Genomic DNA, 26,685 nt, shown 5'->3' with positions numbered 1-26,685 from the left:
GCCGAGTTCGCGGGGGCAGAATCGCCCCCTCCCCCTCGGGGCTGTGAGATGGGTCAAAATAACCCAACTTAATAAAACATCAAATTAAAAAAAAAAGGTTTATTTCAAAATTGCTTCTGATTAGCTTCTTCAGGGCAAGCAGGAATTTGTGGCGCAACGTGGGTTTTACCTGCGTGAAAAATAGACCACAAGTACTGTGGTCTAGCTGGGATATAGGCTGGCACCCAAATACACGGCTCAATGCAGCCGCACGCCTATTGCCCACACCAGAAGTCGGGTATCTAGAAACTGCCAGCTTGTGTGTACCTCCGACAGAAGCAAACCGCACCGCTAAACTGCCTTTGCACAGGGCTCAAATCATTGATTTCATGACCCGGAAAGATGACGAGTTTATAAGCAGAAACTACTCGGCCGAATGCGACAAAACAAGTAAAATCACTGGTTAGACCTTCGCTATTTATTCTACTTCAAAGGTTACATCTTACTGATTAGCATAAACATCTCGTTCAAATCTGAGTAGATATACAACGCACTAGGCAAGACAACTAGAGCAAGTGAATCGTTTTCCTTCACAACTCCTCCCCCAAATTAAATCAAAACATCAGTGAGGAAAACGAAATTATGAAGACAAAAACAAATATTCCTGTTACTGCTATAGATTTCCTTTTTTTGTTTTGCGGGAATAAAACAATTAGCGCAACATTCGCATTACAATTTCTGGACACTTTGTATCAAAGAAATAATGCCTGCTTTCCAGGTATTTACACAATTAAGTACAACATCAACGATAACAGATTACAAGAAGAAGATATTAGTATACAAACGGATTAATCAATTTTCTGCCTAGAACATGACAAATTCTTACTACAAAGGGAAACTCGTGGATTCTAAGTATTCAGAAGTACTGCAGAAAACCCTCATCGGTATTTTTGGAAAGAAATATTGGTTTCCATTTCCAGGTTCCAACTTCCCCCCCCCGAAGGTCAACACGGACCCAAAGCAAGCCATGGCGTTATTTCAACAACTACACGACTCTTTTTATTACTGCGCGCCGGTTGCCGACGACTCTTTGCTGGTCATGCGCATGCTGATTCCGGCGACAAATGAAACCGCTGGTGAAGTGTTCGCGATAGAACAAAATATATGAATATACGAAAGTGACAAAGGTCCCAGCCCAAGAGATGGGTCCGGGTGAAAATAAATAAACTAACTCAGTTACCTTTTTGTTTCGCGGATGGCTATAATTTTACACCAAAGTGTCTTCCCAATAAGAAACGTATATTTTATATAGTGCTTATATTTTTCATGGTTTCCCCCGACTTCTTGGGGAGCCAATCAACAGCTTCGTTAGAGCCTTCTATTGTTATTCATATAAGTTGATGACGTCACAAAGGCTGGAATTGAAAATAAAGATGGCGCCCTGTGATTGGTGTCGCGGTCGTGGAATGAACTATGGCAGGTCTTGGACCCAAGACTATAGGGCCTTTGAAGATGATGAACCAGAACCTCCAGTTTTCATATCCTGAAATTCGATTACGTGGGTCGGTGCGCCCAATAAAAGTCAGTGGCGCTTTCGATTCACATACAAACCAAACGAAAAGTTCCGATGAACCAGAGCGGCATTTCAACAGCACATGCTTAAAGTGAAAAATTGCCCGGGCTCAATTTTAACCCAAGGAAGGGTGAAACAGCAACTACCCAAATATGGGCTGTGTTCACCCAGTTTTGGGTTGAGAAGTACTTTCTGTTTCATTTGTCATCCACAAAATGAGTGGATATTAATCACTGTTTGGTTAAAACAAACCAGAAATTAATTTCCGTCCCCTACATTGGGTTGACACAACCTAAACTACCGGTAGTCGGAGTTTTCACCCTCGCTGGGGTTATAGCCTAGGCAATTTTTCAGAGAAAGGAGCACGAAATAGACAAGAATATCGCCTTTCTGTCATCACTCTGATAAAAAACAAAATTATTAGCCCCCTTTTTTTGAGGGGGAATGGCCCGTCCCCCCCTGGATCCACCTTTGGAGCTGGTGCGCAGCAAATTACGCGCAATGCGATCTTCCTAACTTGAACTATACAAAAAACGGCTGAAAGATGAGAAAAGTACGTATTAAAATCAAATAGCTCGACCGATAACACACATTATTCTAATTCAGCCTCTGGGAGTACCACTTTAATGTATACTATAATTTTTTCCATTACATTTTAATAAAAACCCTTAAGGTAGGGTAAGCAAACTGGTTTACTATCTAGAAATGCTCTGTACTATATACAGTATAAACAGATGTTAAAAGTTTGAGTCTCGGTAAAAAGAGGAAAAAAAGGAAAGGTCAAATGATGACGTCAGCAATACCAGTATAGAGTGCCCATTGATCTACGTTATAATGGACTCATTGGGAGTACCGAAGCTGTCAGCTTTCATGGTATAATTTTGATGGGTCCTTGAATGCTCATGCGTCATGAGCAACTTTCCACTTTCACGTATTCGGCACACACGCTGACTGGTCTCTTTGTCACTGTGAGCTGTTTTTCTCTCAGTATTGTAAATCACTAACAATGAAGCAATGAGTCAACTTTCCGGATAATATTTACATATGTTGGGTTTGTTACAGTGAATATACTAGTCACAGAATGACATGACACAGTTCAACTCAGATATATAAAGGAATCTTTAAAAAAATAATAACTGTTTAGTTCGCCGTCTTACAACCATAATGAATGCAGACCTGTGATGGAAACAAATCTGTGACTGGAGCACGAGGCTAGCCATAAAAGTTGCTAAAGGAAGCTACAATGACGACGTAGTAGACAATGATGATGACGACACCGATCACCTCAAGTATGATACCAGTGATCAGGCCGGCCAAGGACCATTTCTTAGCCTCCTTCGAAGCCGCCTCGGCGCCCGCAGCGTCCCCTGCCGCCCAGCGATTCCTCACCTGTCCAAATGCGCGTGGAAGGAAGATGGGAAGAAGTGCATTGAGATGAGAAAAACATACAAATGTCACACAGTGTGTGATCCCCCCAGCCTGACCAAGGGAGGGAGCAACATTCCTCGCAGCACCCTCGTCGCAACTTCATCAGGACACCAGATCCGATGACTTCGAACATGCTTGTTGAATCAAGGGTCTGGTATCACCCAACGACCACGTGACAACAGGAGGAATACCTCCATTTGCCGAAAATGGCCGAAATATTCCGAACTCGACCCGTCCACATTCGGATTGCATCGTTGGTGTTCGGATAATTATTTTAGGTCGTGTCTGCATGTGCAATGAGATCTACACAACGGGACACGTATCTTTCCTTTCCTTGTTGTCCACATGCAACACAATATTGCTTCCTTCCTTCGCATTTTTTTGAGTTTTTGTATGTTTTCAAAGTGACCGTCAATGTATATCTAAACATAGGATCCTAGGCTTTTCTTATAGGCCTATAGTGACCCTTGACATGATGCGTCATGATGTATTTATATCCGTAGGTGATAGCTAACCTAAGATTTTATCTAGCGACATCAGGGAATCTTTGGTTAGGGAACCAGACTAGTCTAAACACAGCTCGATGCAATGGAGGTTCCTTCGGTGGTAACTGCACTTCGCTGATTCACAAACGACTCTGAAATGTATGCATTACGGTCGAGCCGCTACACCAGCAAAATGAAAACTCCCGACCAACATGGCTCTTTTCAAACGATGAGGGCGTGCTTCTGCTCAAGGCAGATGGTATGGAGGTGAACAGTAAGCCCACAGTCTAATCCAGGGAAACCAAGATTTCAAAGCGCTACTTACGTCCATGGCTTTGATGATGCCAACAATCCCGAAGGGCAGGCAGCAAAACAAAGTGACGATGATCGCGAAGATGAGGTGGTCATTAGGCTGGATGCCAGTAGTCCGGACAATGACCGTGCTCTGTGGGGTAGTCTGGGAACAAGAGCAAACGGTAGATAACGTCAAGAACCTTTCGTATGCCATGTCGCCGCTGTAGTTTTTGCCAAGCAGTCTTTGGCAAACAATGATTGGCCATGCATGAGCACAAAAACAGGAACAATTCCCAGAGTGTAAAAATCTCACTAAATCTGCATGAAGATAGCCAGACGGGGAATGAAAAATCGAGTCTCAAGAGTTGTTTTTCTATGGGTGAAAACAAAAACATAATCGTTTGTTTATTTTGACATGTTTTCAGCAGTACACAATAACTGAAAAAGGAAACAGTCTTTGCTCAGAATTTAAACTTCACCTTTAACAAAACTTGAGCAAATCTGCATTTTTGGCCCAAAGCTCTTGCCAACCTAAGGGTTAGAAGTTTCTGCCAACTTGGCCCAACAAAGAAAATGGATGTTAGCGTTTCTCAACGGAAGGCAAGGTCTGTCCAGCGGGTCGATCCAATTCGAGGCAAGTTTCCAAATTTTGTGCCTCGTCTGCATATCTGGCTGTGACTCTTTCATCCCCTTGATTCATTTTTGAATGTTTAATTAAAAAAGGTTGCTGGGAGTTGCATTTTCTCCGAAGTTGTTTCCTCTTAAAATAGCAACTTTGTTTCTTCTTCTCTCCAGTTTGCTTTTTTAGTTCTGTAGGAATTGTTCCCAAAATGAGCCAGTCCAGGATTCCATCGGCGCGTGCTCAAAAGAAAGCGCGTCGGAGGTCATTCGGAAACAGCAATACGCGCGCGTGAGCGAGGTCTGACCCAGCAGCACGGCCATACGGCCACTGGCGCACGCGTCCTTCGTTCCCGAATGCCCTTGCCGTTTTAAAATGCCAAACTGGCTGATATAGCCGGCAAGCCCCACCGCTCTCGAATGTTCTCGAAGCGGACTGGGCTGCAGCCGTAGTGACCTTACCGTGACTACAGCACCTTGCTGTGGGGTGTACGCTGCCTGTGGAGGATACCCAGGCTGCAAAAAAACAGAAATAAGTAGTTGTAGAAACCGAATATTAAAGGGTCAAGGTTTTATTAATTTATTGCAATTTCATTTGTAATTTTTTACGCAGGAATTTACATATTATTTTACTGGCAGATGACCCCGGGTTGCGCAGTCGTGCGTGACACTGACGAGCGAGATTTCATTCACGGAGTATGGATTTGTTTCGCAAGTTCCGTGTACAAAGAGACAGAGTTGAAATTGCTGAAACAAATACAAAATGGCGGATAATTATGCATCTTCATTCGCCAGTGAACCCACACAGATGGCACACAGTAATCATCGCCGCACGCTGCACTGTATTACACACATGATAATAATGAACAGTCGTGGTCTAAGGTGGTCGCTGCTCTGTCTAACAAGGCTCTGCGTGATTACCTGCTGTGCAGGGTAGCCCTGTTGAGGAGGGTAGCCCTGTTGAGGAGGGTAGCCCTGTTGAGGAGGGTAGCCCTGTTGAGGAGGGTAGTCCTGGTTGTATGCTGGTGGCTTTTCGGCGTTGAATTCACCTAATTGGATAATCAGGTCAGACAGCACATCATTCCTAAGGGTCATCTGCAGTGCAACAGTTTTTAAATGCAAACAATCAAAACGCACCCTTACTTTCTCTTTTTTGCAGCCTTGTTGTTTTATGCTAATGAGTATTTCCATTTTCGCGAGCAAAGCAGTGACGTCATTCTGGGAAGAAAGCGTCAATGGTCCATTGGTTTTTGAAAAAAACAACACCAAAAAACAAAGCAAAAACCCAACTGGACTTGTATATACACTGTACATCCCTGGCCTGAACTTTCTGAAATTTCTTCATTAGTAAAATACAATTGAAGTAAGTACATAACAATAAGACAGCAAGCCAACCTTTTCTGGGAAATGTTTGGGCTCAAAATTTGAATAGAAAACACTTAGGAACTGAACAATGCCTTCCTGGATGACATCACAGCAAGAACACCCTCCGGTGTCCAGAGAGGTACGAACACTTTTGAAAATTTAAAGTGCACTGTTCGATTTTAGCCTAAGAATAAATGTTACACAGTTTCCATAAGTAGAAAGAGTTATAAAAATTGTCCATGGGAAAACATTTTGCAGTTACCCTTTAATAATCAAGGCACGTTACTCCACGCAACGCAGCGCCAACCAACATATCACGTCACGTCATGCCAACGCCCGCTCCACACTGTCAGGATCATAGAGCTATATTTATGTATTGTGTCATGTTGTGTCATGTCATTACAGGACATGACCTAGCCATTCCACACCCTGCCAAGACGCCCAATTCTCGCCCGCACGTCTTGCCGTCCCTTAACGTCACGTCTATATCTGCCTGTTGTTTACAATGTGACTAACGCGCAGGCATTTGAATTTTTTCCGAAAGATTACTAATTGTTTGTTAGCTTTTGTGTAATATTACACGTTTTTACATTTTACATGTTTATGTAATAATTTATTCTTTAATATAAATTTTCATGTTTTAAGTGTAAATTGGTATTAATGTACTCTTGTGAACTCCCTTGAGTTTCAACTCTTGACGGATTTGACAGAGGATTAATATTGCTATTAGTTTGACTTACACTTCCTGTCACGTCACACTGTATAACATTTAACCACATCACGCTACAAAAATACTGCTTGGATCTCAGTTGTACACCATCAAAAATATTGTGAATGCTAGGAGATTATTCACCGACAACACGACTCACGCTGTGCATTAACCAGGCGTATGAAGTTTCCCGCTCAAGCCTATCTCAGTGAATTACGTTCCATCTTTCCATCTATGGCAAAATCTAAACACTCTGTGGATCAGTTCTATTCAAGACCCCATAAAGGGGCTTTGACTGTGAACACAGCTGTAACATTTTTATACCCACTTTATTAAAAACATATTTAACCGAGACACGCTAATTCTTATGAGATTAGGAATGTGTTTAAAGGCTAAGCTGCTTTCGGAATTCCCTATGTCGACTTATGTAGTGAAATCGACTCCCTTATTTGGTGAGACGACTTGGCGAGATAACTTATGTCATCAAGTCTGCTTTTGGAATTCGCGATGTCAACTCGTCGAGATAATTTATCTTGTCAAGTCGACTTTACAATTGTGGGAAGACGATTTGGCAATTAAATTTATGTAGTCAATCGAACTTCCTAATTCTGGTAGCCTGGTAGGTCGACTTGAAAAGATAATCTATGTCAATGAGTCGACTTCCTAATTCTAGTAAGTCGAATTGGCAAGATAATTTATGTCATCAAGTGTACAACATGCAGGCATGAACTGACTACTCACAATAACAAGTGAATGTGACCTAAAGCGTATTTTTTTTCGCCAAGTCGACTTGCTAGAATTGGGAAATCGACTTGACAGCAAAATTTATTTCGACGAGTCGACATAGTGAATTCTGAAAGTAAACTTGATGACATGAATTGTATCGCCAAGTCGACTTACTAGAATTAGGAAGTCGACTTAATTAGTAAATTATCTCACCAAGTCGACTTACTTGAATTAAGAAGTCGACTTATTTACATAAATTATCTCGCCAAGTCGATATAGGGAACTCTGGAAGCAAGCTTGATGTCATAAAATATCTCGCGATGTCGACCTAGGAAGTCAACTTAACTACATCATTTATCTCGTTAAATCGACTAAATACGCTTTATAAGTCGACTTACAAAGAACAAGTCGGATGGCACTCAAAGAGCGCCATACGGGACACAGACGCACTACATTATTCTGCGTTCCACTCGCGCTCGTGTGACAACTACATGTACTGTACATGTAAGAATATTTTACAGAGTCGTACGTTAGTTCATGTAAATTCCTTAAAGCGAAAACATCATACATTGTACACAGGTCGTCGTATATAACACGATAGTTGCGTTTGTACTACTTTATGGTCCATCTCATCGTGACAATGGTGCGCTACTGTACATTGTACAAGAAAAAAATGGCCTTGTGTTATTCCCTCAGCCTTTGTTGGTTGTTGCGCGGAAACGACTTGTTACGCATTCTAATTCAATTTCCAGGAACCATGCAGGCGAGCAGCAGCGGTGACCAATGACAACGAAGTACAAACCATTGATCTCCATCATATAGGGGTGCAGTGTCCCAATTCAAGGAAAATTCTCCGCCAGGCCGAGGCGCAGAAAAAGTACCCCCAGAGATTGTTTCGAAAAGAGGGGTCTGTTTGGGCCAGGAAATGGTGGAATTGTGTCAGTATGGCCCAGGATCATCTCTGTAGATTCAGGGGCACCCATCTGGGGGCAAAGCAGACAAAAATGGGATTGAAAATTAGTCAGAAGAGCCCCAGGAAGGTGAGGGATGTCATTTGAAAAATGGCCGCTGGGAGGGCTTGGCAACATTCACTTTTTGGGGGGTGAGTTTGTTTTGGGCGGATAATTAAAAAATTCATTGGTTAACCTACTAAAAATTGAAAATCAAATGAAATCTGAAGGACCAAACAGCACATTGATTTTTGTTTGAGAGGCCTCAGGGACTTCAGTTGCCTGCCATGGGGCTCCAAACTTGGTTGATTTTACACTATTTTCAATGGAGCTTGAATTAGTTCAGTGCACCCTATATTGCCAAGATGGCGGCGTCCTGGATGTCATGGCGGTTGGATTGAAAAATCATTTCTCACGTTTGCGATAGTTACACCAGTGGTGGAAAGACCGGAACAAGCCAGGGATAGCAGTTTTATGAATTGTGAGACATGAGAAACATTTGATTGTTGGCAGCAACACTCCACTGGTAAATACCCATGCAATCATGTGGAAATTCTGAAAAACAATTAACTCTGTCACTGTTCATGCTGTTTTGCGTGTAATTTTCAAGAAATCAGCAGTGACCGAAGGACTTGATGGTTTCCGTGGGCCAACCCTAACCGAGCTTAACCCTAACGGAGGCCAACCCTAATGACGGCTAACCCTAACGGAGGCCAACCCTAATTATGAAGGGTAACCCTAACAGGGCCCTAACCAAGGGTGGGGGTACTTCCTCGATGGTCAAGTACAGCCCGCGCACCAACTGACCAAGCTGTGGATATATGCGCAGGTGACTGAAAGTTCTCGAAACACTCTCCTTGGTGGTTTGTTCCACTCTTGTGTTGGAAGTGCCCTATTTTGGGCTCAGGTTTTCAACTCTTGGGCTGGAGCGTGTCAACAGGAATAAATTCTACGTAGAGCTTTCATGTCAAAGCATGGCTGAAGTTTCATAATTTTCTTGTATTTGATCTCTGCTGTTGGTAGTGTATGGCCAAAGCGGTAACCCTTCCTTATCAGTAGGACATGCTAGTTGAAGCTATTCATGGGGAAAGGTGCAATTTTCAAATGCTGATTGGACATTCTTCTGTTTGCACTATAGTAGAAGTGTACAGTGTATGTATAGGCAGTTTGTGCACATTTGCTATTGGCTGACCTTGATGATTTACTCCCCATAGCACAGCCAGTCGACTTTTTTTTCCAATTTATTTTCAAAAATTGAGTTTTTTGGAACATTCTCAACCATTCAGCATTGTTTCTGTGTCAGACTGTGAAAAAGGGGTGTATATAAAGGGTGCAGTGTCCCAATTCAAGGAAAATTCTCCGCCAGGCCGAGGCGCAGAAAAAGTACCCCCAGAGATTGTTTCGAAAAGAGGGGTCTGTTTGGGCCAGGAAATGGTGGAATTGTGTCAGTATGGCCCAGGATCATCTCTGTAGATTCAGGGGCACCCATCTGGGGGCAAAGCAGACAAAAATGGGATTGAAAATTAGTCAGAAGAGCCCCAGGAAGGTGAGGGATGTCATTTGAAAAATGGCCGCTGGGAGGGCTTGGCAACATTCACTTTTTGGGGGGTGAGTTTGTTTTGGGCGGATAATTAAAAAATTCATTGGTTAACCTACTAAAAATTGAAAATCAAATGAAATCTGAAGGACCAAACAGCACATTGATTTTTGTTTGAGAGGCCTCAGGGACTTCAGTTGCCTGCCATGGGGCTCCAAACTTGGTTGATTTTACACTATTTTCAATGGAGCTTGAATTAGTTCAGTGCACCCTATATTGCCAAGATGGCGGCGTCCTGGATGTCATGGCGGTTGGATTGAAAAATCATTTCTCACGTTTGCGATAGTTACACCAGTGGTGGAAAGACCGGAACAAGCCAGGGATAGCAGTTTTATGAATTGTGAGACATGAGAAACATTTGATTGTTGGCAGCAACACTCCACTGGTAAATACCCATGCAATCATGTGGAAATTCTGAAAAACAATTAACTCTGTCACTGTTCATGCTGTTTTGCGTGTAATTTTCAAGAAATCAGCAGTGACCGAAGGACTTGATGGTTTCCGTGGGCCAACCCTAACCGAGCTTAACCCTAACGGAGGCCAACCCTAATGACGGCTAACCCTAACGGAGGCCAACCCTAATTATGAAGGGTAACCCTAACAGGGCCCTAACCAAGGGTGGGGGTACTTCCTCGATGGTCAAGTACAGCCCGCGCACCAACTGACCAAGCTGTGGATATATGCGCAGGTGACTGAAAGTTCTCGAAACACTCTCCTTGGTGGTTTGTTCCACTCTTGTGTTGGAAGTGCCCTATTTTGGGCTCAGGTTTTCAACTCTTGGGCTGGAGCGTGTCAACAGGAATAAATTCTACGTAGAGCTTTCATGTCAAAGCATGGCTGAAGTTTCATAATTTTCTTGTATTTGATCTCTGCTGTTGGTAGTGTATGGCCAAAGCGGTAACCCTTCCTTATCAGTAGGACATGCTAGTTGAAGCTATTCATGGGGAAAGGTGCAATTTTCAAATGCTGATTGGACATTCTTCTGTTTGCACTATAGTAGAAGTGTACAGTGTATGTATAGGCAGTTTGTGCACATTTGCTATTGGCTGACCTTGATGATTTACTCCCCATAGCACAGCCAGTCGACTTTTTTTTCCAATTTATTTTCAAAAATTGAGTTTTTTGGAACATTCTCAACCATTCAGCATTGTTTCTGTGTCAGACTGTGAAAAAGGGGTGTATATAAAGGGTGCAGTGTCCCAATTCAAGGAAAATTCTCCGCCAGGCCGAGGCGCAGAAAAAGTACCCCCAGAGATTGTTTCGAAAAGAGGGGTCTGTTTGGGCCAGGAAATGGTGGAATTGTGTCAGTATGGCCCAGGATCATCTCTGTAGATTCAGGGGCACCCATCTGGGGGCAAAGCAGACAAAAATGGGATTGAAAATTAGTCAGAAGAGCCCCAGGAAGGTGAGGGATGTCATTTGAAAAATGGCCGCTGGGAGGGCTTGGCAACATTCACTTTTTGGGGGGTGAGTTTGTTTTGGGCGGATAATTAAAAAATTCATTGGTTAACCTACTAAAAATTGAAAATCAAATGAAATCTGAAGGACCAAACAGCACATTGATTTTTGTTTGAGAGGCCTCAGGGACTTCAGTTGCCTGCCATGGGGCTCCAAACTTGGTTGATTTTACACTATTTTCAATGGAGCTTGAATTAGTTCAGTGCACCCTATATTGCCAAGATGGCGGCGTCCTGGATGTCATGGCGGTTGGATTGAAAAATCATTTCTCACGTTTGCGATAGTTACACCAGTGGTGGAAAGACCGGAACAAGCCAGGGATAGCAGTTTTATGAATTGTGAGACATGAGAAACATTTGATTGTTGGCAGCAACACTCCACTGGTAAATACCCATGCAATCATGTGGAAATTCTGAAAAACAATTAACTCTGTCACTGTTCATGCTGTTTTGCGTGTAATTTTCAAGAAATCAGCAGTGACCGAAGGACTTGATGGTTTCCGTGGGCCAACCCTAACCGAGCTTAACCCTAACGGAGGCCAACCCTAATGACGGCTAACCCTAACGGAGGCCAACCCTAATTATGAAGGGTAACCCTAACAGGGCCCTAACCAAGGGTGGGGGTACTTCCTCGATGGTCAAGTACAGCCCGCGCACCAACTGACCAAGCTGTGGATATATGCGCAGGTGACTGAAAGTTCTCGAAACACTCTCCTTGGTGGTTTGTTCCACTCTTGTGTTGGAAGTGCCCTATTTTGGGCTCAGGTTTTCAACTCTTGGGCTGGAGCGTGTCAACAGGAATAAATTCTACGTAGAGCTTTCATGTCAAAGCATGGCTGAAGTTTCATAATTTTCTTGTATTTGATCTCTGCTGTTGGTAGTGTATGGCCAAAGCGGTAACCCTTCCTTATCAGTAGGACATGCTAGTTGAAGCTATTCATGGGGAAAGGTGCAATTTTCAAATGCTGATTGGACATTCTTCTGTTTGCACTATAGTAGAAGTGTACAGTGTATGTATAGGCAGTTTGTGCACATTTGCTATTGGCTGACCTTGATGATTTACTCCCCATAGCACAGCCAGTCGACTTTTTTTTCCAATTTATTTTCAAAAATTGAGTTTTTTGGAACATTCTCAACCATTCAGCATTGTTTCTGTGTCAGACTGTGAAAAAGGGGTGTATATAAAGGGTGCAGTGTCCCAATTCAAGGAAAATTCTCCGCCAGGCCGAGGCGCAGAAAAAGTACCCCCAGAGATTGTTTCGAAAAGAGGGGTCTGTTTGGGCCAGGAAATGGTGGAATTGTGTCAGTATGGCCCAGGATCATCTCTGTAGATTCAGGGGCACCCATCTGGGGGCAAAGCAGACAAAAATGGGATTGAAAATTAGTCAGAAGAGCCCCAGGAAGGTGAGGGATGTCATTTGAAAAATGGCCGCTGGGAGGGCTTGGCAACATTCACTTTTTGGGGGGTGAGTTTGTTTTGGGCGGATAATTAAAAAATTCATTGGTTAACCTACTAAAAATTGAAAATCAAATGAAATCTGAAGGACCAAACAGCACATTGATTTTTGTTTGAGAGGCCTCAGGGACTTCAGTTGCCTGCCATGGGGCTCCAAACTTGGTTGATTTTACACTATTTTCAATGGAGCTTGAATTAGTTCAGTGCACCCTATATTGCCAAGATGGCGGCGTCCTGGATGTCATGGCGGTTGGATTGAAAAATCATTTCTCACGTTTGCGATAGTTACACCAGTGGTGGAAAGACCGGAACAAGCCAGGGATAGCAGTTTTATGAATTGTGAGACATGAGAAACATTTGATTGTTGGCAGCAACACTCCACTGGTAAATACCCATGCAATCATGTGGAAATTCTGAAAAACAATTAACTCTGTCACTGTTCATGCTGTTTTGCGTGTAATTTTCAAGAAATCAGCAGTGACCGAAGGACTTGATGGTTTCCGTGGGCCAACCCTAACCGAGCTTAACCCTAACGGAGGCCAACCCTAATGACGGCTAACCCTAACGGAGGCCAACCCTAATTATGAAGGGTAACCCTAACAGGGCCCTAACCAAGGGTGGGGGTACTTCCTCGATGGTCAAGTACAGCCCGCGCACCAACTGACCAAGCTGTGGATATATGCGCAGGTGACTGAAAGTTCTCGAAACACTCTCCTTGGTGGTTTGTTCCACTCTTGTGTTGGAAGTGCCCTATTTTGGGCTCAGGTTTTCAACTCTTGGGCTGGAGCGTGTCAACAGGAATAAATTCTACGTAGAGCTTTCATGTCAAAGCATGGCTGAAGTTTCATAATTTTCTTGTATTTGATCTCTGCTGTTGGTAGTGTATGGCCAAAGCGGTAACCCTTCCTTATCAGTAGGACATGCTAGTTGAAGCTATTCATGGGGAAAGGTGCAATTTTCAAATGCTGATTGGACATTCTTCTGTTTGCACTATAGTAGAAGTGTACAGTGTATGTATAGGCAGTTTGTGCACATTTGCTATTGGCTGACCTTGATGATTTACTCCCCATAGCACAGCCAGTCGACTTTTTTTTCCAATTTATTTTCAAAAATTGAGTTTTTTGGAACATTCTCAACCATTCAGCATTGTTTCTGTGTCAGACTGTGAAAAAGGGGTGTATATAAAGGGTGCAGTGTCCCAATTCAAGGAAAATTCTCCGCCAGGCCGAGGCGCAGAAAAAGTACCCCCAGAGATTGTTTCGAAAAGAGGGGTCTGTTTGGGCCAGGAAATGGTGGAATTGTGTCAGTATGGCCCAGGATCATCTCTGTAGATTCAGGGGCACCCATCTGGGGGCAAAGCAGACAAAAATGGGATTGAAAATTAGTCAGAAGAGCCCCAGGAAGGTGAGGGATGTCATTTGAAAAATGGCCGCTGGGAGGGCTTGGCAACATTCACTTTTTGGGGGGTGAGTTTGTTTTGGGCGGATAATTAAAAAATTCATTGGTTAACCTACTAAAAATTGAAAATCAAATGAAATCTGAAGGACCAAACAGCACATTGATTTTTGTTTGAGAGGCCTCAGGGACTTCAGTTGCCTGCCATGGGGCTCCAAACTTGGTTGATTTTACACTATTTTCAATGGAGCTTGAATTAGTTCAGTGCACCCTATATTGCCAAGATGGCGGCGTCCTGGATGTCATGGCGGTTGGATTGAAAAATCATTTCTCACGTTTGCGATAGTTACACCAGTGGTGGAAAGACCGGAACAAGCCAGGGATAGCAGTTTTATGAATTGTGAGACATGAGAAACATTTGATTGTTGGCAGCAACACTCCACTGGTAAATACCCATGCAATCATGTGGAAATTCTGAAAAACAATTAACTCTGTCACTGTTCATGCTGTTTTGCGTGTAATTTTCAAGAAATCAGCAGTGACCGAAGGACTTGATGGTTTCCGTGGGCCAACCCTAACCGAGCTTAACCCTAACGGAGGCCAACCCTAATGACGGCTAACCCTAACGGAGGCCAACCCTAATTATGAAGGGTAACCCTAACAGGGCCCTAACCAAGGGTGGGGGTACTTCCTCGATGGTCAAGTACAGCCCGCGCACCAACTGACCAAGCTGTGGATATATGCGCAGGTGACTGAAAGTTCTCGAAACACTCTCCTTGGTGGTTTGTTCCACTCTTGTGTTGGAAGTGCCCTATTTTGGGCTCAGGTTTTCAACTCTTGGGCTGGAGCGTGTCAACAGGAATAAATTCTACGTAGAGCTTTCATGTCAAAGCATGGCTGAAGTTTCATAATTTTCTTGTATTTGATCTCTGCTGTTGGTAGTGTATGGCCAAAGCGGTAACCCTTCCTTATCAGTAGGACATGCTAGTTGAAGCTATTCATGGGGAAAGGTGCAATTTTCAAATGCTGATTGGACATTCTTCTGTTTGCACTATAGTAGAAGTGTACAGTGTATGTATAGGCAGTTTGTGCACATTTGCTATTGGCTGACCTTGATGATTTACTCCCCATAGCACAGCCAGTCGACTTTTTTTTCCAATTTATTTTCAAAAATTGAGTTTTTTGGAACATTCTCAACCATTCAGCATTGTTTCTGTGTCAGACTGTGAAAAAGGGGTGTATATAAAGGGTGCAGTGTCCCAATTCAAGGAAAATTCTCCGCCAGGCCGAGGCGCAGAAAAAGTACCCCCAGAGATTGTTTCGAAAAGAGGGGTCTGTTTGGGCCAGGAAATGGTGGAATTGTGTCAGTATGGCCCAGGATCATCTCTGTAGATTCAGGGGCACCCATCTGGGGGCAAAGCAGACAAAAATGGGATTGAAAATTAGTCAGAAGAGCCCCAGGAAGGTGAGGGATGTCATTTGAAAAATGGCCGCTGGGAGGGCTTGGCAACATTCACTTTTTGGGGGGTGAGTTTGTTTTGGGCGGATAATTAAAAAATTCATTGGTTAACCTACTAAAAATTGAAAATCAAATGAAATCTGAAGGACCAAACAGCACATTGATTTTTGTTTGAGAGGCCTCAGGGACTTCAGTTGCCTGCCATGGGGCTCCAAACTTGGTTGATTTTACACTATTTTCAATGGAGCTTGAATTAGTTCAGTGCACCCTATATTGCCAAGATGGCGGCGTCCTGGATGTCATGGCGGTTGGATTGAAAAATCATTTCTCACGTTTGCGATAGTTACACCAGTGGTGGAAAGACCGGAACAAGCCAGGGATAGCAGTTTTATGAATTGTGAGACATGAGAAACATTTGATTGTTGGCAGCAACACTCCACTGGTAAATACCCATGCAATCATGTGGAAATTCTGAAAAACAATTAACTCTGTCACTGTTCATGCTGTTTTGCGTGTAATTTTCAAGAAATCAGCAGTGACCGAAGGACTTGATGGTTTCCGTGGGCCAACCCTAACCGAGCTTAACCCTAACGGAGGCCAACCCTAATGACGGCTAACCCTAACGGAGGCCAACCCTAATTATGAAGGGTAACCCTAACAGGGCCCTAACCAAGGGTGGGGGTACTTCCTCGATGGTCAAGTACAGCCCGCGCACCAACTGACCAAGCTGTGGATATATGCGCAGGTGACTGAAAGTTCTCGAAACACTCTCCTTGGTGGTTTGTTCCACTCTTGTGTTGGAAGTGCCCTATTTTGGGCTCAGGTTTTCAACTCTTGGGCTGGAGCGTGTCAACAGGAATAAATTCTACGTAGAGCTTTCATGTCAAAGCATGGCTGAAGTTTCATAATTTTCTTGTATTTGATCTCTGCTGTTGGTAGTGTATGGCCAAAGCGGTAACCCTTCCTTATCAGTAGGACATGCTAGTTGAAGCTATTCATGGGGAAAGGTGCAATTTTCAAATGCTGATTGGACATTCTTCTGTTTGCACTATAGTAGAAGTGTACAGTGTATGTATAGGCAGTTTGTGCACATTTGCTATTGGCTGACCTTGATGATTTACTCCCCATAGCACAGCCAGTCGACTTTTTTTTCCAATTTATTTTCAAAAATTGAGTTTTTTGGAACATTCTCAACCATTCAGCATTGTTTCTGTGTCAGACTGTGAAAAAGGGGTGTATATAAAGGGTGCAGTGTCCCAATTCAAGGAAAATTCTCCGCCAGGCCGAGGCGCAGAAAAAGTACCCCCAGAGATTGTTTCGAAAAGAGGGGTCTGTTTGGGCCAGGAAATGGTGGAATTGTGTCAGTATGGCCCAGGATCATCTCTGTAGATTCAGGGGCACCCATCTGGGGGCAAAGCAGACAAAAATGGGATTGAAAATTAGTCAGAAGAGCCCCAGGAAGGTGAGGGATGTCATTTGAAAAATGGCCGCTGGGAGGGCTTGGCAACATTCACTTTTTGGGGGGGTGAGTTTGTTTTGGGCGGATAATTAAAAAATTCATTGGTTAACCTACTAAAAATTGAAAATCAAATGAAATCTGAAGGACCAAACAGCACATTGATTTTTGTTTGAGAGGCCTCAGGGACTTCAGTTGCCTGCCATGGGGCTCCAAACTTGGTTGATTTTACACTATTTTCAATGGAGCTTGAATTAGTTCAGTGCACCCTATATTGCCAAGATGGCGGCGTCCTGGATGTCATGGCGGTTGGATTGAAAAATCATTTCTCACGTTTGCGATAGTTACACCAGTGGTGGAAAGACCGGAACAAGCCAGGGATAGCAGTTTTATGAATTGTGAGACATGAGAAACATTTGATTGTTGGCAGCAACACTCCACTGGTAAATACCCATGCAATCATGTGGAAATTCTGAAAAACAATTAACTCTGTCACTGTTCATGCTGTTTTGCGTGTAATTTTCAAGAAATCAGCAGTGACCGAAGGACTTGATGGTTTCCGTGGGCCAACCCTAACCGAGCTTAACCCTAACGGAGGCCAACCCTAATGACGGCTAACCCTAACGGAGGCCAACCCTAATTATGAAGGGTAACCCTAACAGGGCCCTAACCAAGGGTGGGGGTACTTCCTCGATGGTCAAGTACAGCCCGCGCACCAACTGACCAAGCTGTGGATATATGCGCAGGTGACTGAAAGTTCTCGAAACACTCTCCTTGGTGGTTTGTTCCACTCTTGTGTTGGAAGTGCCCTATTTTGGGCTCAGGTTTTCAACTCTTGGGCTGGAGCGTGTCAACAGGAATAAATTCTACGTAGAGCTTTCATGTCAAAGCATGGCTGAAGTTTCATAATTTTCTTGTATTTGATCTCTGCTGTTGGTAGTGTATGGCCAAAGCGGTAACCCTTCCTTATCAGTAGGACATGCTAGTTGAAGCTATTCATGGGGAAAGGTGCAATTTTCAAATGCTGATTGGACATTCTTCTGTTTGCACTATAGTAGAAGTGTACAGTGTATGTATAGGCAGTTTGTGCACATTTGCTATTGGCTGACCTTGATGATTTACTCCCCATAGCACAGCCAGTCGACTTTTTTTTCCAATTTATTTTCAAAAATTGAGTTTTTTGGAACATTCTCAACCATTCAGCATTGTTTCTGTGTCAGACTGTGAAAAAGGGGTGTATATAAAGGGTGCAGTGTCCCAATTCAAGGAAAATTCTCCGCCAGGCCGAGGCGCAGAAAAAGTACCCCCAGAGATTGTTTCGAAAAGAGGGGTCTGTTTGGGCCAGGAAATGGTGGAATTGTGTCAGTATGGCCCAGGATCATCTCTGTAGATTCAGGGGCACCCATCTGGGGGCAAAGCAGACAAAAATGGGATTGAAAATTAGTCAGAAGAGCCCCAGGAAGGTGAGGGATGTCATTTGAAAAATGGCCGCTGGGAGGGCTTGGCAACATTCACTTTTTGGGGGGTGAGTTTGTTTTGGGCGGATAATTAAAAAATTCATTGGTTAACCTACTAAAAATTGAAAATCAAATGAAATCTGAAGGACCAAACAGCACATTGATTTTTGTTTGAGAGGCCTCAGGGACTTCAGTTGCCTGCCATGGGGCTCCAAACTTGGTTGATTTTACACTATTTTCAATGGAGCTTGAATTAGTTCAGTGCACCCTATATTGCCAAGATGGCGGCGTCCTGGATGTCATGGCGGTTGGATTGAAAAATCATTTCTCACGTTTGCGATAGTTACACCAGTGGTGGAAAGACCGGAACAAGCCAGGGATAGCAGTTTTATGAATTGTGAGACATGAGAAACATTTGATTGTTGGCAGCAACACTCCACTGGTAAATACCCATGCAATCATGTGGAAATTCTGAAAAACAATTAACTCTGTCACTGTTCATGCTGTTTTGCGTGTAATTTTCAAGAAATCAGCAGTGACCGAAGGACTTGATGGTTTCCGTGGGCCAACCCTAACCGAGCTTAACCCTAACGGAGGCCAACCCTAATGACGGCTAACCCTAACGGAGGCCAACCCTAATTATGAAGGGTAACCCTAACAGGGCCCTAACCAAGGGTGGGGGTACTTCCTCGATGGTCAAGTACAGCCCGCGCACCAACTGACCAAGCTGTGGATATATGCGCAGGTGACTGAAAGTTCTCGAAACACTCTCCTTGGTGGTTTGTTCCACTCTTGTGTTGGAAGTGCCCTATTTTGGGCTCAGGTTTTCAACTCTTGGGCTGGAGCGTGTCAACAGGAATAAATTCTACGTAGAGCTTTCATGTCAAAGCATGGCTGAAGTTTCATAATTTTCTTGTATTTGATCTCTGCTGTTGGTAGTGTATGGCCAAAGCGGTAACCCTTCCTTATCAGTAGGACATGCTAGTTGAAGCTATTCATGGGGAAAGGTGCAATTTTCAAATGCTGATTGGACATTCTTCTGTTTGCACTATAGTAGAAGTGTACAGTGTATGTATAGGCAGTTTGTGCACATTTGCTATTGGCTGACCTTGATGATTTACTCCCCATAGCACAGCCAGTCGACTTTTTTTTCCAATTTATTTTCAAAAATTGAGTTTTTTGGAACATTCTCAACCATTCAGCATTGTTTCTGTGTCAGACTGTGAAAAAGGGGTGTATATAAAGGGTGCAGTGTCCCAATTCAAGGAAAATTCTCCGCCAGGCCGAGGCGCAGAAAAAGTACCCCCAGAGATTGTTTCGAAAAGAGGGGTCTGTTTGGGCCAGGAAATGGTGGAATTGTGTCAGTATGGCCCAGGATCATCTCTGTAGATTCAGGGGCACCCATCTGGGGGCAAAGCAGACAAAAATGGGATTGAAAATTAGTCAGAAGAGCCCCAGGAAGGTGAGGGATGTCATTTGAAAAATGGCCGCTGGGAGGGCTTGGCAACATTCACTTTTTGGGGGGTGAGTTTGTTTTGGGCGGATAATTAAAAAATTCATTGGTTAACCTACTAAAAATTGAAAATCAAATGAAATCTGAAGGACCAAACAGCACATTGATTTTTGTTTGAGAGGCCTCAGGGACTTCAGTTGCCTGCCATGGGGCTCCAAACTTGGTTGATTTTACACTATTTTCAATGGAGCTTGAATTAGTTCAGTGCACCCATAGACTGCATAGGGCATCCCGCATCGTTCGTGCACAAAATGCGCGGCCGAACAATGGCGGCGCTTCAGGAAGGTAATGTCATTTGTATTTCTAGTCAAAATTGATGGTGGAAATAACCTTTTTCTCATGGGACGGTGGCTAAGCCCTTCCTCCCGAAAACAAGGCAAAAATAAACAGAAAATGCAAAAATATCATTTCCAGAATTAACTGACAATTTTCTTATTAAATTACTCACTCGAATGACCTGTTATTGCGTATGTGTGTAAAGTGTACTTGTTTTTACAATGCAAATCAATGGTTAAAAACCAAGACGCCATAACAGACGTCCTATAGTCTTCATTTCAAGTCGGTTTTGTTCGTTCGCCATTGCCGGAGGATGACAAGATGTGCCATACAAAAATCTACCTGTTGATAGAGGCGTGCAACGCACACTACATGTATGTCATCTGTCCAGGAGCGCTGTGCTATCGCAGTAAATGCTAAAAGTTGTCGCCGACTTATGAGCCCCGACTGGACCAAGAGAGAGCGCAATTATTTTCCTTGCAACGTAGGATACTGTTGTAAGATTTACACTTCGCTGGTTCACAGAAGACTATAGAACGCACGCGGTACTGTCGCATCGCTAACAACAAAATGAAGGCACCCGACCATAATGGCTCTTTTCAACCGATGAGGGGGTGATTCTGCTCAACGCAGACAGTCGGTAAACGCTGTTAGCTTTGTGAAAACTCAGAATCTCATCATTATATCATACGACGATTTTCACAGTATGCGTCCGAGACACGGGTGAAACCAGACGAAGGTAATCAGGTTACGAGGAGAGGAATACGCCGTGATTTCAAAAACATCTGCCTTGGAAGTTCAAACTCTGCTGATACAATACAGCATTCGATATAAACAGCGAACCACCGTCATCGAGATGACACCTTTAGAAAATGAAGTTTCGAGAGGAGAGACACATTTTACAGAAGTCTCTCAAATCCCACAGAGCACAAACTGGAAATTGGGCGTTTACGTGAAGAAACATTTTACTAGCCTGACCCGCGAGCAACGCCATAGTGCGTCGATGTATTTCTGTGGTCATAACCTATTTAAAGGTTCTTGAAAGTGCCTTCTATTATGAAAACTCAGTGGCACAGCCGAGGGGGAAACGGGGCAACTGCCCCCGGGGGAACTCTTCCCCTCCCGATGAGCCTGGCTACGCCCCTGAAAGCAAATGAAAAAGGATTTCATTGAAAGAATTCTCCAAACAGCGCAGTAACGGTCCGACTGGAACAATAATAAGAAAATTCTAAAGCAAACAGGAAGCATAGATGCAACTGGGAAAACATGTTTTTAACGAAAGGCAAATAGTGCAGATGATAAAGAGAGGGTAAAAGGATACATTTTCTGGAGAAAGTTGTTTTCCATGGTAAGATCAAAGAGGTTGTAAACACACAAAAACATTGTCAGAGAAATATGAATGGTGTCCGGATGTCAACGCCCGATGCCGCGCGCATAACTTACAAACAATGTGAATGTTTCTTTCCACTTTCCTCTGACAAGAATGGACACTTTTGAAACTTTCTGCTTAAACAGAACTCTGCAGGAGGGAATCTTCGATGTCTTTGCGGAAACAACCGGAGTCTGTTGGCTGAACGCGTGTTTTTTTTTGTAGACGGAAATGGAGTTTATTGTAAAAAGGATATCCCCGTGCTTAAGAAAAACGTAACCAAGAAAAGATTATTTTTTTAACCTTCCTTGAAATTCGAAACGACGCCAGCGGGCGCTGTGTGGAAACTTCAGACGAAGCCGCAAAGACGTGGTGAAAACAGAAAGTTTGGGCAACGGAGTCAGATCCCGATGGCGGCAAGTAACACCTTGCCATTTTCCAATACTCAACTTCGTCTTCCGTCTCAGGCTTCGTGTAGGAAACCAATCCCCGATTGTGGGCCAGAAGCGTTTAACTTAAATTGAAGTACGGTAACGTTTGGCTCTTTTGCATCTTACTCGATGTTTTGTGGCACTATCAGACTTAATAGTGCGCTTACAACCTCAAAGTGAGGAAGTAAAAAAACCAATTGAAGCCTGAGACGGAGCCTAAGTCGAGTATTGGAAAACGTTGTTGATGTGGTTCTCACGAACTGACACCGACTTAAGGGGGGTTGTTAACTTGAGGTGTCGGTGACATCTTAATTCAGTAATTGATTATTTTGTTATTTGAATGTTCCTCGTGGTCACTGGTGTTCTGGGGTTGACCTCCTTGCTCCAGGCCACTCATTAATTATTGTTTTCAACACAGGTTTTCCACACGTCTTGACTCATCCGGGTTCCATCAGAAACCGCGTTTATATAGCAAGTCACATAATGAGCCGCGCGTCATTTACATGTAGGTGAATGTAGAACAGTGACTCCTCCCACTTGGCTGAAATCTGACTATTTTCTGTCACTATGGAACAAGCTTTCCCAGGAAAACAGAACGCCCCAATGCGGATGCACGTCGTCCTTGAACCATGAATAAATGTCGTATGCATGGCTCACACAGTATTAATGCGGATACCTGCTGAGAGTTGTCAACGTGTCACCCCGGTGACCTGTACGCATAGCCCCCCCGTATAATGCCATCGCAATATCGCCAATGGTTGTTCACTGCATGCATCATTAACTGGCCTCGTCTGCCTTTGCATCCGTGTAGGATGTCTTTGTAACTTGTGAAGTCATTATGTCCTCCGTCAGCCCCCCCTCCGTTTCCCGTTCACATGAGTGCATTGCCCCTGCCTGCCATGTTTTAGGGGCTGTTTGGCGCTTAATGTCCTTGAAGGCCTCTCGTGAACCGATTGGAATCACTTGGACGCTGTCCTGCATACTACACATGTACCGCTCGTGCATGTAAAAACACCGCAACAAAACAAGGCCAGTTTTGCTCACTCAGTGGAAATCAAACCTTTTTATTCTGGAAAATTTGGGTCGAGAAACAATTGCCAGCGTAAACACTTTAACACATGTATCGCCGATATTCGATATTTCTTCACAAGGAAGCGCCTACGGGAACTCATTTTTAATTTGTGTACCGTGACAATAAAAATCGCACTACCGTCCACCACTGCAATAAAGTTGCTACAGAGGAAGTAGCAACAAACTCATGGGGGGGGGGAGGGGCTACACATGACAGGACGGGGTGGGGGGAGACACAGAGGACATTCTATCTCCTACTGATACACGTATTGGGTTTACGGTTGCAATCATTTGTAAATTTCCGAGGCGATAAATCCGGGAGAAGTCTGAGCAAGGACGATCACGTCATACTGCAGCCGTTTCCATCGTAGGTCCCCCGTGTTTGGTCCATAACACTGGTATCAGTGGGGCAGACACACACACCCACACCCTACCAGTGTGTATTTGAGTTTGTTTCTGCATTCAATTTGGGACCCTGAACAATAGAGGGCGATAAGGTCCCCGATTGACAGAAGGTTCCCGATTGACAACTGTGTACAATACATATGGGTGGTTTTCTAAAAAAGTTCAAACAAAAGAGGAACAATAGGGGGTCCCCAGTTGCAGGCACACACACCCATGTGTATTTTTCCGCGTTTGGGAACCATTTTGTTACACTTGACTTGAGGCCTGTAGGCTAACTTTTGGGGGTAAGACCTCACGCTATGCTCTGTACACGATTGTCAAACGTTGACCCGCTGTGAGAATTATCCTCGTTCAGGTACCCCAATTTTTTTGAAAGAAAAAAACAAAACAAAACAAACAATAAAAAAAACCAGAGCATAAATATCAAAGCATGCCAAAAAACAGAAACAGAAATCCTACGCAAGGAAGTTTTGTAAATAATTCGGGCTGTCGTTTCTCAGCGGATCATTTCTTTTTTTATTATTCCAACTTATTTCAACGAACTCTTGGAAGAAATGAGTCACTGCGGACGCATTTAAATGAACGCCACCCTCGCGCACTGAAAGTGCACGATCGCAGGTAATGCTAACAGAATTGGCACGTGGGCTGCTGGACCTAAAACAAGGATATGAAACTGGGGTCGAGCCCGATGCGATTTGCAGAACTTCACGTATCAACACTGCACAAACTGAGGTGTTAAATTTAACAACGCTAGGGTTATCAGGCGACCATTTGTGTTAATTAAACTTGTTGGTGTTGTTCAACACCGTTGGTTTACACTTTTCACACCCTCCAGTACACTGTTACATCTGTACATGTGGGCGTGAAAACTAACACCAGCGGTGCTGAACTTACACATCTCGGTGTGGGTCATCATAACACCAATTTCAACACCCCAGTTTTTACAGAGCCTTCTCATGAGTATGAACGCTTTTTACACGGAAATAAGCTTGAAAATACAAAACAAAAGCAAAACAATTTTGACAATTACAGATGGGTAATTCCAGAAATTAGGGGTCTAAAAGTGTGACCTTTGTTATTAACTGTAACAGGGAAATATCACCGGCATTGATTTCAAACTATTACTATTTGTTGGGCAGATAATTTGCATTAATTCATAAACATCACCCTTGGGGATTAGATAATGTGTTCTGAACTTGCAAAATCACGTGACAGATGTGACAGGGACACAAAAAAGGGACCCCTAATTTCTGGAATTACACAGATGTGAGGCTTAGCGACGAAAAATAAACAGCCAAATCAGTAGAACTACCGTCAAAATGCCTGACAACTTTTTGAGTATGCCCAGTGTCCACTTTTTGTCTTTTGAAAATATTAGCCGGCCTACTCTTTGGAAAGTGGTTGCAGATGAAACTGTACATTATAAAGATTAGGTCATATCAGTATCAAACAAGGAAATAATTAAAAAAAAAAACAGAAATAAGGTCGTGCTGCTTTTTATCTAACTTTGAACCCAGGAAACAAAGAAAAAGCATCAATCCGTTCAAAACTAAATGTGGGTCGGAACGTCTCATTTGTAAGACCTGTCAATGTGACTACCTTCGTATGGCCATTTCATATTTTGTTGGTTACGGCAACAAATCCCATGCTCTCGCGATCGCCCCTTGGAAAGGGGTACATTTTCCCCTTGTGAAACAGTGAAACAAACCATGGAGCTCCACGAACAAACAAAGTTGATGAAAAGTCTAGTTGACACTTTTAATACTATCTTAAAATCAGCCTCCTGTTCAACGTATCTCTTTCATTTTTAAGTCTTTGGAAAGTTGATACATCAACGACTGTTGGATATGCGAGAAAGAGAAAAAGCAACCTTGAAGTAATCTTGAAAAACCTGGACGCCAGGCATGTTTTATTTCTTACTTGGCCCTCGCCTCTTATTATAAATACATGTACAGACAGTGATTTGCGGCTCCGTCCTCTATGGTGGCATCTGAAATTAACATGTAAACAACATGACCTATCCTGACTACGACAAAGCCAACCAGTACAGTTGAACCTCGTTAATAAGAGCACTGTTAATACAGAGTCTGCTTATTACAAGGTTAATCATACGTCCAAATCCTTTGTATATCATTGTTTTCATTCCTGATAATACAAGGTTCCTGTTATAACAAGGTAATTTGCAAAGTCTGAAGGGCCTCTAAGTAACGAGGCTCAACTGTATTTCACTTTTCTTGCATTCCCAATAGAAGATGGCCTTGGAATTGCCTACACCATCCTGCACCGTAGCTCATGCCCAGCATCGACCATCACTGTACTGACCGTTGATGTCAACACAACAACGGGGAATAGGTCAGCTCAACAGCGCAGCGTTGATGATCGTGTTTTTTTTCCCGTCCTCACACCACCAAAGAGAGCGAAACCAACTTAACATGGATTTACTCACCTGGTGCAGACATTTTCGCGACTTCAGACAAGTCTCAGCGGGGGCCAATCTCGAGTCAAGATAATCTACTTTCACTAGCTGTTGTAGTAAGGACTCCAACAACAAGCACAGTTAGCGAAATTTCCCAGATCAGACGATAAAGATCAAATCGAGACCGTCGGGAGGCCAGCTAGCTGAATAATTGAACTGTCGTGTACCGCGTATACGCGGTGCGGTAGGGATTTTCGTTTGACTTCTAAGTCTATGGGCATGTACGTGTAGTGTACGTTCACTCTCTCGCGTACCGCAAGCGCTGTGCAGTCAGACGTGAACATTTACGTCACTGGTCACTGCATCGCGTGTGCGTACGCGTCTGTATGTCGCGTAATGCCTAGACGTTTCTCCAGCTTGAGGTGTCGACTTACTGGTAATCTCGTACACTTAAGCTAGAGGCGTTGCGTGGAAAACATCTTGCAGGGGAAGTTCTTTTGTTCTACAGAGGAGCCCCCTCTGCGCATACCCTGTGGAACAAAAGCAATGGCCTGCAAGATGGCAGCCATGCAAATATCTGTAGGATTAGATACAGTCGTCAGCGCAATCTGGAAAGTATTATGGACAGTACATTGTAGAACTGAGGCCTGCTGCTTGGGTGAAGAGAAAGATTAGGCAACGCCCCGTTCTTAAAGGAAATTACCAAAGTCTATATTTCGATGATCTAGAGATCACTTGCATTGAAATAAACAAGGAGCAAATGCTGAAGATATTTACCATGTCTGATTTTTTGTTTTGAA

At 43.5% G+C, this 26,685-nt stretch overlaps 1 protein-coding gene across 2 annotated transcripts; it reads right to left on the bottom strand.

Moving 5' to 3' along the window:
* Positions 1 to 430: 430 nt before the first annotated feature.
* Positions 431 to 26,201, bottom strand: LOC110977265 (uncharacterized). Of its 2 annotated transcripts, none has more exons than XM_022231230.2 (5): positions 25,916 to 26,201; positions 5,299 to 5,426; positions 4,840 to 4,893; positions 3,791 to 3,922; positions 431 to 2,941 (listed from the first exon to the last, which is right to left on the bottom strand). In XM_022231230.2, exons 1-5 carry the CDS (start codon positions 25,926 to 25,928, stop codon positions 2,765 to 2,767), a joined length of 504 nt encoding a protein of 167 aa, XP_022086922.2. In that variant the 5' UTR covers positions 25,929 to 26,201; the 3' UTR covers positions 431 to 2,764. The 2 variants fall into 2 exon arrangements, with proteins under 2 accessions (XP_022086922.2, XP_086987351.1); XM_087131225.1 differs by lacking the exon at positions 25,916 to 26,201 and adding an exon at positions 7,576 to 7,704.
* Between the last annotated feature and the right edge of the window lie 484 nt (positions 26,202 to 26,685).

Source organism: Acanthaster planci, linkage group LG21 (assembly GCF_054643075.1).
Source record: "Acanthaster planci isolate LZ-2023a linkage group LG21, COTS_SCS, whole genome shotgun sequence".
In the NCBI taxonomy this organism is placed as follows: Eukaryota; Metazoa; Echinodermata; class Asteroidea; order Valvatida; family Acanthasteridae; genus Acanthaster; species Acanthaster planci.
Note: the sequence above shows the minus strand (reverse complement) of the source record. Positions and strands in the feature narration are given on the sequence as shown.

Bases quoted from the DNA above. Each gene is read 5' to 3' on its own strand.
- LOC110977265 (XM_087131225.1), bottom strand. From the start codon at position 7,681: ATGTACAGTACATGTAGTTGTCACACGAGCGCGAGTGGAACGCAGAAT. The intron at 3,923-4,839 runs GTAAGGTCACTA...TCTTGTTCCCAG, and splicing joins AGCAAGGTGCTGTAGTCACG to ACTACCCCACAGAGCACGGT. The intron at 2,942-3,790 runs GTAAGTAGCGCT...GCATTTGGACAG, and splicing joins GCATCATCAAAGCCATGGAC to GTGAGGAATCGCTGGGCGGC.